Source organism: Nipponia nippon, unplaced genomic scaffold (assembly GCF_047370975.1).
Source record: "Nipponia nippon isolate SJK-2023a ecotype South Korea unplaced genomic scaffold, ASM4737097v1 scaffold_3, whole genome shotgun sequence".
Classification (NCBI taxonomy): domain Eukaryota; kingdom Metazoa; phylum Chordata; class Aves; order Pelecaniformes; family Threskiornithidae; genus Nipponia; species Nipponia nippon.
In genome coordinates this window covers 115418420-115431892 of record NW_028262347.1, presented here as the reverse complement: position 1 = coordinate 115431892, position 13473 = coordinate 115418420, and the positions used below count along the sequence as shown (strand labels likewise).

The following is a 13473-nucleotide window of genomic DNA, read 5'->3' as shown; positions in this document are numbered from 1 at the left end:
CCGACTGCCCCGGCCACTTCACAGGTAAATAACATCCACACAGGAAAAGACACTTATTTAGTTTTCCCATCAGTCACCTCTTGCAATTACTAAAGCTGTAAATATGCACTTTTTCTCTCATGAAGAGGAAAAAGCAAACGGCTGAGTTTGCACCTTGAGATAAGTTTAACTTCTTTCTCATTTTAATTAATAGCTGGAAAAGAAAACGTTGATACCAGCTAGACCAAGATTACATTGCAGAAAGGAAAAAAAAAGGTAAAAAGAAAAGTTGTTTGATGTAATGCCAGCATACAGCCTAGGCTCTCCCGAAAAAGCTGGGGAGAAGCAGACAGGCTTTTCCCCGCATAAAGACAGACCAGTTCTTCTTCTGGGTACGCCTCTCACCCACTTCACCTTCCTGACCTATCTCTGATTAATCTAACCCAAATACAACCTTCCACACAGCAGGTCCCGGCCCATCCAACACTGCTTCAGTCTGGCAAACTCTTGCCCTGGGGCAGGGCTGAAACCCTTCCTGGTCAATAGCAACTCATGGACAACTTTTCTGTTCTTCAGGGAATGGTGGAAATGGAGGATAAACCAGCATGCAGATTATTTTTCTAAGACATTGTTCCCAAAGTGACAGCTATCCAAGCGAAGGCCAGATTCTCCCCAAAATCCTCAACTGTCTCAAAAGCACCTTTTTAACTAAGACTAATTTTGCTTGATAGATGGCAATGGTTGAAATATAGGGAGGAATCTGAGTTAACCCTGCGGTGAAAACTCCCCCCTCATCTTCCACAATTGCATTCCCTTGCTTGTATTTTAGAGCAACAATCAGCAGTAAGACGCTAGATTCATCCACCCCCTCTTATGTTTAGCTTTCAATTCATCTGAGGCTCCATCTGTAAACTTCTATGTGTAAATACTGGCCACTGATTCACTCCAGCTACTTCTGTGAATAAGCACTTGCAAATTTTATTTGCCAGGGAGATGAAATGCGAGTTAGTGCAAGTTTGCATTAACATCCTGCTGGTCAGCAATTATTAGGTGAGGATGCCCTGCCTTTCTTATCCATAGCCCACTATCTTAGTGAACTGTTTGGCCAAAAGCATAGGAGGTCCACACTGTCCTCTTAGTGACCTGCTTCCCATCCATTCAGTTCTTGAGGAAATAAAGCAGAGCACAACACTTACGCAGGCGAACCTAGGAAGCTGTACATAGTTTGCTTACACCCACGTACCTGATATCTTTTGTTTTTAATCTTAAAACCGGTTTGCATTTTTAATTTTTTTCCACAATCCTACCCCAATCCCAATTCATGTTAGAAGTTCCATATAGTTGTGAAAACTTTTCTCCATTACGAGATACAGATGAAGGGCATCGTCTTTTCTTCCAGCTGAAGCATGCTCTGCATTTCATTTGTACACGTGTAATTAGCTCATTTACTCTTATCGCTCCTAGCATTTCTAGTTTAAGTGTCAGATACCAAAACTGGCCCAGGCATCAGCAGCACTCTCTCCCCACCACAGGAATGACATCTTCCACTTGACTTCTTGCATTAAATGAAGTTAAAGCACTTAAAACTAAGGATTAAAGAGATGACCAATTCTCTTTCTTTTACTGAAGAACCCTCTATTTTAATCAAAGATGCCTCCTTACAAGAAGTTTGTCAGCTGATATTTTTACCTTCTCCTGCTTAAGTTCAACACAAAGTTTGTAGGGTGAGATCATCACTCACTGTATCACTATTTATAGTTACTTACTCTATCCTTATCCTAACAAGACCCTAATCAACAAAGCTTCTGACCCTCCTAAATTAAAATTTTAACATGAAGGAATTTTTGTTCAAGGGAGCTTTTAATATGAATGAAATTTCTACTTTTCTTGCTCTAAAAAAAAAAAATTTTAAAATTCAATTAAAAGACCACCACCAATTCTTCTTCCTTTCCTTTTCATAAACAGTTCAGATAATGCTTCTCTGTCACCCTCCTGTGTAAAGAAATCTTTCATGGGTTATAGGTATGAGAGGCTGGTTTTGTGTAGCAGAGGCTAAAGAGATTCAATTTATCTTTACCTCTTCTAGAAAGGGAAAAAATATCCCCTTGGAAGAGTTTACCATGCAGACACAGCCCTTCCTTCTACACAGTCCCCTTGTGCCTTCAGCAAGGTAATACACCAGACTCCACCAAGTGGCAAGTACATCCTTGGCAAAGCAGTTCAGATTTCAGAAGGAAACGTACAAAACATTCATTAATTGCTCAGACAAGCAGCCAAGTCTGAGTTTGCTACCAGAGCCCATCCAGCAGGATCCACATCCAGGGGAACGATGGGACCCTCTCCTCTGGCTTTGTTCGGCTGCCAGGTGGGGCCCTAGTAGGTAAGAAGCATTCTCCAGGGCTTATCAAAGATGCAGTATAGTCACTGGTTTTACTACATGCGTACAAAGCAATGAGCCTCAAGGGGATGTGGTCTCGAAGCCAGGCTTCCACCTGCTCCAGCAACATCGTTACCATCAAACCCTGGCACCCAAAAGAAATGCCTGCTGCTCTCACCGCTGCCACCCAGGCAGTTCTGTTCTTAGAGTAGTGGTCACTCCTAAAAGCTGGTCACTCTGCCAGCCTCGCTACAGATAAATAAGTACAATTACCTCAGGAAATTTAAATTAAGTGGTCTTTCTGTCTCACAGAGTTATATGCAACCCTGTCATGTTTAAGCTCGAAGAAGCATTCTTTCTGCCTCCCTTGATGATTCTGTTATTTCTTAAGAGCAGGGGCTGGAGGCGGGGGGCGAGAAGTGATGTACTCCAAGTCTCCTCAAATTACTGAAATGTCTAATCCCAGATCTGGGGTCCATTTGTCACAAGTCACACCCTTGGACGGTCTCTGCCTTGTCCACTGGGAGTCAACCAGCAAGCGCTCCTCCCACGCTGTGCTATTTGTACAAACTGACGACTTGGAGGGGAAAGGAGATATTGAGCTGGTTTGCTTCTAGTGAGGTCCCCCTGGCATCCAGCTAAGAGCTGAGAAAACTAAATATAACAAACTTAAAACTACAATTATTGTAGGGGAGCTTGCCAGAGCCGCTCTGAAGCTCCTAATGGTCTGTCGGGGATTTATGGATCAGCTGTGAAAATTTACTCACAGCTAAAACTTGCCAATCAAGTCCTCGGCTTTGGAACACTGCTACCAACTTTCCCATAATACAGCTTGAAATTATAGAAGTGCCAAAGCAAAACAGTAGGTTTTAATTCTTCAAAGGAGGACACACAAAAGAAAAATCTATCATACTAAACAGATCAATAAGAAATGCGGGGGGAGTCTCTCTTCTGTGTGTATCATTGTGTAAAAGGGTCTTATATTCTAAGGGGCAGGAGGAGATTACAAACAAACCAGTGCCAAGTACTGCCAAAACGCACAGTAAGAGACAGTATGTTGTACAGAAAAGTATGTTGTTTGTAAACGGCTGCTGTGCAGTTTACAACAGATTCCCCCCATAAATTATGCCAGCAATCCAGAAAGTAATCTTAGTTGCTGATATTTTATGTCCTTGCCATATGGATTAGGATAAAATGGGATCTTCATAAAATTTATGAAATAATTTTTTTTATTTGTAAAATAATACCAGAAAATTGTATCTGTTATTTTTATGTTATTACATTAAAAAACGGCAGCAAATGTAAGAAAAAAAAAAATCCTGAGAACTTACACAGCAAACAAGGCAAGTAGCCAGCTTAGATGAGAGATGTAAGACACTGCCTTTTTTCTCTCAAATGCTTGGCACAAAGTGGAAGACAGCCGTGATGGCCACCTGTAAGTGCCGCGTTGTGCCGAGGAGCTGATGGGCTCTTTGTACCCTCTCCACCTACAAACTGGGACTCTACAAATCCCTATAGCTAGTGAGGCTTTAACACTCCAGAATATTGGTTTTAAAACATGCCAGACCATTAATATGCTATTAAGAAGCACAAAGGAGCAGGGATCCATACTCTTCCCCACATAGCTCCATGCTCTTTTTTAAAAGAGAAGTTTTGATGCTGGAACACAAGGTAACTCTCTATTATTTTCTTTGGCTTCTGCTGTATTAGGTCTCTCCTATCAGCAGCTACCATTCTTAACATTTCTGTGCAAAATTCTTACTGACCTGGCAAAAAAAAAATAACAGTAAAGAATCATGAAGCCTTGCAGACTTAGATGATAGGATCTGATCCTCCAAAGTCTTACACACATAAATAATCCTCATGTGTATGAATAAGGCTTTGCAAGATCCGTCTCATAGTCTATACACTATATCCAAACAGGAATTTAAGTCTTAAACACCGATGACAAGCAAACTGGCTTGGCCACCTAACATATTTATGTAATATATAAGGTATGTTGATTTACTCTGCACAGATATACTTTAACTATCTAAACAAAATGACTAAATCACTTCTAGCCCTTGCAAATTTCAGTTTTACTCCTTTTTTTTTTTTTAAGGAAATTCAATCCTTTAATACTTTGCAATGCAGAAAACCAACAAAACCTAGGTTGAACAGTAATGATCCCTTGTCTTTTAGAAGTCTGATCTATCAAAGATACACTGGTATGTGATTAACTTAATTTTTTATTGTCAAATTTGAGGTAGTTAGTTAGTACTTTTCACTTCTCCAGGAGCTGGAAAAGGAAGGTATGTTCAAATAACATCCAAAACAGTAGAGAAAATACAAGAGTTGACTTGGATTCATGTACCACAGAACTTTTATTCTTTTGCTTACACCACTTTACCTATGAACCTGTTTGTCCATGCTGCCAACAGAGGTATCTATAAACACCATCCCCGTCAACCACTACTCTTCTGTATTACTTACAAACCTGTTCACCTCTCGACACATCAGTGACATTCTCCTAAGCGTAATGCATGTCAGAGTAACCCGAGGCAAACTCCTTGGGTCATCTCAGAGAGTCAACAGAAAGATGCCGGCAAAAGTGCAAGCCCTGCCTGCAGCATGAGGAGAAGGTGTTGCTACAGGAGAGAATAGTGACCTTGAATGAAGCGGTAAATAAAGAAAAGAGCCCAATGTTTGGTTGTCGGTTGGCAGGCCGGTGGAAAGCTGTAGGTGACCTTACAAGAATGTGCCATGAGTGGGGCACAAATGGATGGCGCAGAGCACATGGATAGCAGGGGTGTGAATGTTAAGATGTGTTAATGGAAGAGTTTGGAAGATAAGAAGAGCCTAGGGCTGAAAAAAATCTCACCCTAGTTTGCTAATATTTCTCTCTACAGTTTTAGGAGACAAGAGTCATCTTTTCTCCAAATCTCATCCTCAGTCTGAATTGTGCATAATCTCTGACAACGAATTTTATGGGGGGGAGCAGAGAAAAATCTCTGAGTGGCATCCAGACTGCAAACCATGCAAACACACATAGCTATGCACAGCTCTGCACGGACTGGCGCAAACTTCCCTGTACCAGAAGTTAATCTGCTCTCACTCTGGTTCCAGGCAGAGTAGAAAGCAGGGTGAAAAAGACATTATTAAAGCATTATGTTCTCAATAAGTATTTTCTAATTTTATTTTACAGTTTTTTTTTTTAAAACTAAGGCCAAAAAGAGAACAATAGAAGTTGGTCAGTGTAATGAACTGTATGTGTCATCAACCTCATAAAATTACTTAGCACATCTTCCTGTAAGAAGAGATCCTGTTAATCAGCAGAGAGGGAAATAATGTTTCTTACTGCAGAAACAGACTGTGGCCAATTTACTGCTGCTTTTCAACTATAAAACATGCAAAAGCCACGGAAGAGTATTTGTTACCTCAGTAAAGGAAATGTCAGCCATCAAGCCACTTATTGCAGAAGTACTTAAAGTCTATTTCTTAAAACAAAGATTCAAACGTAAGTAAAAATGCAAGAGCAACTCCTGCACATTTCCAGAGAAGCAGCCCTGGCTCACAGACACCATCAACTCACACATCTCCCCCCTCCAGGAAAAAAGCCACAACACGTAAAACTGTAGCTTTTGACAGTACCAAATTTAAGACATTTTACATTGCCTGAATTCTAATACTCTTCAGCCTACTGTACAGAAAATCACAAGATTTATGGCAAGTTGAGGAAAGCTAAGACTAGATAACATCAGATGCTTTTGGTACCTCAAAAGCCCATAAGCCAGGGAAGGGTCCAGGTGATCAAAAGTCAGCCAGGGAGCTTGCTCATAACCTGCCCATAATACCATCTTCTCTGTCCATCCTGGCCGGCAGAAGACTTTACCCAAGGGAACAAGAGTTCAACACTTCTCTATCCTGTCCCTGTCTTTTCCTAGTAAGAAGTATATCCAGAAGTGATGAAGCAGAATATCACCCCATCCCTCTTAAAGCAACCACCATCATTAACATTTCATGTAACACAGGCTTTAGGGTTAAAACCATGCAGGAGAGGGACTACACTTCACAACTAGTATAGCTACAGATTCCCATCACCCCCAGAGTCAGGCAGGGCTCATGGCATCTTTGGAGAATTCTGCAAAGGCTGGTGAGACACCTGCATGTCTTTAAACAACGGAGATGATGGAGGACAAATCTGAACAGCATCATTCAGCACAACAGCCACACAGTGCAACTCCACCCCAGTCCCGCTGACTGCCCGTGCAGCTCATCTCCCAAACATGGACATGCGGAAAACTAACAACAAACCCACCTTCCCTGTGGTTCCTCAGATGCATGAGATAAATACGCAGCTTGCGGTACATTCATATCAGTTAAACTCACATTTCACAAGTGTACGTACACACACACAAATGCAGTAAGCCTGCCACAAAATAATTGCCTATGCACTCATAAGTACTGATCCTTTGAGAAAACAGGCCTTTGCCCCCTTCCTGCAACGGAATACCCAATGCTTTTATTTGGCATTTTTTCTGAATAGGCAAGACGCATTTGTAAAACAGGCTAGGCTTGAGTTGTCAGGCCAGGACAGATATTAAACGTTCCTAAAACCCAAAGGGGCAGGTTTTCTGGCTTCACCCAGTGTGTCAAGTGACAGCTTCACTGTGACGGGTCATTAGTGTGACAAAGAGAAAGCAGCTGGACATAGAGGGGCAGAGGCTAACAGAGCGATTACATCCTTAAATCAACTATAAAATGTTACAAAGGATGAAGAGGGGGGAAAAAGGGGTGAGTATATTCAGGGGAATAAAGTCAGTCTGATAAAGTGCCTAGCTGCAAATCAGATCAAAGGAGTTTGTTTGAATTAAAAAAAAAAAAAAAATCAAGACAGCTTACTCTTGAAAGCGAAGAAAAAGCAGATTATATTTGAAGGAGTATTTTAAAGTGACTAAAATTATTATTTCATGCAAACAATCAATTTTTTACCCTCCTAAATAAATTTCTGCAGTCCTCTATGAAGTATAACTATACCTTTGAAGATCTAGTTCCTCCCATTTTGACAGCCCCCAGAAAGGATCAGAACTAAAAGGTGTTGAGGTTTTTACCCATCTCCATTTTCCTTGCCTCCAAATGGGGTCAGAAAGATTTTTGCATCATCGCCACGAAGTAGCAGTAGCTCAGCAGGTCACACGTAACAACTCACTGTTAGATGCACGCAGCTTTGAATGGACAAGGGTTGAATTAAGAGGAAAACTGAAAGAACACATTTCCCAGTCTTCCCATTGATGGGAACAGTAGCATTACATTTCCAATAAAAGAGCAACATCCAGGCAACTTAGTTACAGTCATCGCCATGTGTCATGGTCCAAAACCCACTTATTACATTCCTTCTTATAAAGTACGTATTATTTAACTCTTTACTAAAGTTGATATCACTGCTGTTATCTCTCTCTCCACTAAAATATGTGAAAGAATTTTGACATTTCTGAGCAACTAAGAATTGATTGATAATAGATAATATAAGCCAGATTACATGGAGAAGTTTGCATGCAAGGCATTTATTCTAAATTCTTTTTTCTGACCCCTTTCCACTTTGTACTTCTGTACTTCTGTACTTTGAAGGCTCTCTCTTCAAGCCTTAAATTCAATTTTATCGTGCTTTTCTCCCAGTAAGCTGTTGGGTTTTAAATAAGAGTTTTAAAAAAAAACCAAAACAAACAGAAAATACAAACCCAAAAGATTTCAAGACAAAGAAACGCACACTTTTGATAATTTTTGTTTAAAACAGAGAATATCCATATGATTAATTCAGCTTTAAGCTTTGGGTCACACCTGATACACAGGAGGCGTCTTTGGTTTCCATTAAAAAAAAAAAAAAGTATTTTAAATGAGAAATGTTAAGAAAAGGAAATGTTAAGAGAAAAGAGAAATTTTAATTACTTGACTTGAAGTTATCATCGCTGATGCTACTTTTTGTAAGCAACTAAACTTAAAGTGAAGCACCCCCAGGTGCCCCTGTCCCGCCACGCACACACTCTCCTTAGACCTCACCTGACATTAAAATCAGGACTTAAAATGTGTGTTCCGTAACACACAGAGACGATGAATGGGAAACACAAGGAGTTGTTTAATAACGTGGGTTTAGTTCCCACATTATCTGGCGAGTCCCACATCATGAAGTCTGCTTTTTCAGCTCCTGTGCTCCCTTGTTTTGGTAAGGCTTCTCAGCTAAGGCAGCTACAGCACTTTCTGGTTTGTTTTCATGTCCATTCAGGGCCGTTACAGTTGTTACAACACAAACTCGATGAGTTTTCAGGGCTCTGTCGGGTAGGGAAGCAACTCAGATTTTGGAGATGTACTTTAAAAGGCAAATAAATATGGAAAGCCTGGATCACTAACAGTAAGAAGAGAAACAGTAAAACCAGTGTTTCTCCTAATGTCCCCTTGTTAAGTATCAGTTTAGCCTTTGCCATGTATGCCAAACTATTTGCCATGACTAATGTATATAATGGGAGTACATTTCATATTTTATCTCTCCTGAGAGACTTTGAGTTGGGAAAAAAAAAGAGAAAGAAAAAAGAAAAAGAAAACCCCACACTTTACACAAAATAAACACATGAGGAAAAAAATCAAAATCACATGCTTAAACATAACGGGTTCAAGCTTAAAAAAAAAAAAAAAAGTTGGAGGTTGTTTTTCCCAACAAGTTTCCTCCTTGCTGCTATAGGAAATCAAGGACTCAAAGCATTCAGCACCAGCCTGCTTACTCCTGTCTGCCCCCAGAACTGGCACAAACTGATGACGACTCGGGCGCAGATGTTGGAAATTCCATCTTCCTTCCAGAGGAGCTCAAAATCTCCAGGGCACAACCCCTTAGGAAAAAAAATATTAACTTGGTCTTTCCCCCCATTGTTTTAAGACGTCTTTATTCAATTTGTAAAACAAATGTATGCTCTTATATCAGCACAGGGAGTTAAAAACCGCTCCATTTCCACTGGACAGATATTACCCATGACAAATCATTAGAACCGAAAGCATGCAACCAGCCACTAAAACATACAAAGAGATTGCATTTCAATACAATTAGGTCTCCTATAATTATGGAGTTTACTTGCGGCATGTTTTAAGTGAGAAGTTTCACAGAAAGCACTCTTTGTGCAACATCTTTATACTTAGCCCACAGCCACCATTCGGTCCTTTCTCTCAGTTATTTCCAGCTAGTTGCTCCATCAGACTGCAATGAATCACACACCTGGAATTATTAATAGGACTCTCCACTCTCTCATGCTGCTTAGGCACTCCAGCCAATCTAACAGCAGGTGCTAAAATTTGTCACACACTGGGCTGTCATCTAAAAATTACATTTTGCAATACCACCTCCAAATTATAAATAAAAATCTTCTCATAAGAGCAGACTTACCTAAAGGCGGGGGGGGAACAAACCAACAACCAGCAGTTCCAAAAACGTATTAAAACCTTTCTTGTGCAGAACAGGTATTTGAGGTCTCTTCAGAGATTTCCCACACGTGTTTCGCTTGCTGGTGCTACAGGCCCTACCCTGCATTTCCACTCCTTCCCCACAACCGCACCAGAAACCGGTTCTGAACACTAACCAACACCATCACCACCGTCCTTCTTCGCAGTCTTCTGCTTTATTTCATATGCAAGCGTACGGTTTTGTAAGTCATCCTCCAGAATGTGTAAATTCAGGTTTCCCTTCCCCACCAGCTTTTCGTTCTCAGCTCTACAACTTAAGGGCTTTGACTGCAATAAGGCTTTTACTTTTGGAAAATTAGAAGTATTTTCCCATCAAACATCACAACAACCTGTGCACATAGAAAGCTTTAACTGCCCTGTAAATCTTACGATTGGACCTTTATTATCAACTGAAATGACGTTGTCACTCAGGGGAAAAATACAACATGTAAACAGCATATTTCAAATTATATCTTACTGTATTTGGGTACTATCAGCAAGGAATTTCAAACTAGGGATTCGGTTATATTTTAATATTAAAATTACATTATAAACGTTAAAACAGAGACACATTTGAAGAACGTGGTACATGCTACCTGCGTTGCACGAGTTCAGCCAATGTAGCTGCTACCAAAAACAATTCAGATCTCCGGTTTTGCTAAATTTTAATCCTTGTTCAATGCTCAGCGTTCACAGTGAAAATTTATCAGTTGCCCACGTAGGAGGTCATTTTTTAAAATTATGTTGGTCTTCACCTAACACCTGTAAAAATTTCTAACAAAAGTACTGGGGGGAAGAAAGAAGGAATCCAGAGAGCTTTTTATGTTGAAACAGCAAAAGGAAAAATAGAGGTGTTGAAACAGGGAGGTCCAGTTAAACACCACACAATATTCTGACCTACACCGCTCTGAATTAGCACTCTAAAATTGCACGCTTGTTTACTGCAGCTCGCAAAGCAAAAAGATGGCAACTGTTAAAAAAAAAAAAGTCAAGAAAATCAAAATGCTTGGGAAAAGAGGTCAACGTTTTCTTTCCTAGTAATGAAACCGCGACTTCATTTTGTAGAAGAATCACTGCTTTCCTTTCCATCTTATTTTGCCAGTCATAACACCTGTTCTAGCATATTAGAAATAAATTCAGAGGAGCAATTTAAGATATTCCCTAACATCTCACTTGCTAACAATCACTGAATACCCAATTCAGATTGCAAAACACCAAGTTATTATCAGTAAACCAAAATAAAATTTGCCTGTGTTTCCAATTAAAGGCAGGGTGGAGGTTCATTAATTATCAGGTAAACACAGAGGCGCACACCAAATTATGCCGCATGGTTGCAAAACTGTATGATCAAGTTGCAGGACCATAGATGGAGACGTTCGATATTTGCCATTCTGCATCGCATTACCATGACAAAGAACGGTCAGAACATGGCACCTCTCTCCTTCCATTAAAGATAGGCTCGAAAGGAAACCATTTCAAGTTGCCCTACCTATAATTTGCTAGCAGGCATGACCGGCAAGACCGCGATGCCTTTGTACATAACATGCGCCGCATTAGAAATACAATCATAAAGCAGTCTCGACAGCTTCACCTATCTGACTTGCAATACACGTCCACATAAAGTCTTGATAAACGTGAAAAAATAAGGGACATCTTTAGAGACCATAGTTTAAAATTTAAGACTGATTTTGAGTAAGTGCAAATTACCTTCTGGTTGCACAATAATTCACGTGTAGCACTGCAGCTGCCCAGCGGACTTAGGAAGCCACCATTAATGTTTCGGTTTCAATGCAAACTCCCAAGTCTATATTTCCAATTAGGAATAAAAACATGGGTAACAAGAACGGTTAACGTTTTCATGATTAAGTTACAAAACACGACTTAAAAGCAAACAGACAAAAAGAAAACAAAGCATCAAGAAATTTACGGGCCACGTGCCACAGCAACTTTAGAAGTCCGGTTTCATACATATTTATAAAAGATAACACGATTAACAACTTAAAATAAGGTTCATACTCCAAGTTTGCTGTAACGCTAAAGCATACACGCACATATATATTTATATATGTGCACGCATGTATTTTGCAAATACAAGTGAGAGAAGTGAAAGCGTTTGCTCGGTTAGTTACGTTGTTGGGTTTTGTTGACAAAGGGATAGAGGAGATGCCTAAGCCAGCGCCTCTCCGAGAGGGGCTGCTGCAGGAAAGCAGCGCAAGCCCAGCTGCGAGGCCGGCGCAGCTCAACAGTGCTTTGTCATACCGGCGCTTTGCTTGATGGCCGGACACAGGCTCAGTCCAGTCGGTGGCCTGGGACATAATGTCACAAGCGTTTCTCAACCTACGCCGCTGCACAGCGCCCAGTGTCCTGCTCGTCAATTCAAGCAGTAAATCTTAAAGTAATATAAGGCAATTCTATCAGCTCCGTAACTGGGCGCTCGTTGTAGATTTACTGCTCTGTTAAAAGCCCCTATCTCTTTTAACACGTTACAACTTGAGAAAAATCAGATTCAGTGCACGCAACCATCTTGAATCGGCACAGATCAACTTCTGTGTTACTCATGCTTCACATGCGAACTACGGAGCATTCGGTTTGTCTTCAAGCTTCTCATTTAGCCCGAAAAGTATCGCTCACACCACTGCATCTATGTGGCAAAAATACTTTTTCCCTCTCTTTCTTTCCGGATGGAAAACGAAACAGCAAAATGCCATTCGCATCGTTGCCCTCGTTCATAAGCCTTCCACGCAGGCACAGGCTACTTTTTCCTGTGACAGTTTTGCAGAGATGCGACCGCTTCTGGCACAAGAGGAGCCCCCTCGCCCCAGGCCTGGCGAGGAGACGCCTCAGCCCGCCAGCGGGGCAGCGGCTGTGGGGCAGCGACCGCGGAAAGGCGAAGGGGAGCTTTCCCGACCGAGCTCCGGGCGGCGCGGACCCTCTCGGCTGGAGGAAACGCGGTGGCGGGGCGAGCCCCGGGAAAACCGACAGGAGCGGCTTTTCGGGCAGAAAACTTCTGCTGGGCAGCGGGACCGGTGCCGGTCCTCGGGGGGGTACGCGCCCCGCATCAGCGGGGACGGCCCCTGCGCCGGGCGGCGGAGGCGCGGCTCAGCCCCGCGGGGCACCGCTCGCCCGGGGCCGGGGCCGGGCCGCCCTCCGGGCTGTCAGTCTGGGCGCGGGGGAGGGCATGGGGGGAACCGCCGCCGGGGAGGGAGAGCGACCCGCGCCCGCCCGCCCGCCCTCCCGGCCCGGCGGAACGCGGGGCGGCTCTTACTTGTGGAGGAGCTGGGGCAGGCTGGGCGGCGGCGGCATCCCTCGGCCGGGGCCCCGGCTGGGGGCCCCGCTGCGGGCATCGCTCTCCGGCGGGTCAGCGCCGCGGGGGGCCGGGGCCTGGCTCATGGCAGCGGCGGGGACCATGCGGGGAGGCCCCTGCGGCGGGAGGCGCGGGCGGCCGCGCAGCCCTGCGCCGCGGCGGCGGGAGGGAAGGCGGGAGGGCGGGAGGGAGGGAGGAGGGGGCAGAGCACCGGCCCTGGAGGCAACCGCGCTCCCCCCGCCGCCCCCCCCCGCCGGGCTGCGGCCGGGCTGGCGACGGCGGGACAGGCAACCCCCTGCGGCTGCGCCCGCCCTGCGGGAGGGCAGCCGCTACCGGCCGGGGGCGGCCGGCG

At 43.2% G+C, this 13473-nt stretch overlaps 1 protein-coding gene across 5 annotated transcripts in view; it reads right to left on the bottom strand.

The window, feature by feature from the left end:
• Window positions 1–13271, bottom strand: part of RBM20 (RNA binding motif protein 20) — a 107819-nt gene extending 94548 nt beyond the window's left edge. For 3 of the 5 annotated variants that reach the window (XM_087768183.1, XM_087768184.1, XM_087768185.1), the window contains exon 1: window positions 13083–13271. In XM_087768183.1, coding sequence (XP_087624309.1) covers window positions 13083–13225 — 143 coding nt within the window. In that variant the 5' untranslated portion in view covers window positions 13226–13271. Of the gene's footprint in view, window positions 1–6109; window positions 6208–13082 lie in introns of those variants that run through there. The other 2 variants (XM_087768191.1, XM_087768186.1) reach the window with 2 other exon arrangements.
• Window positions 13272–13473: the final 202 nt, after the last annotated feature.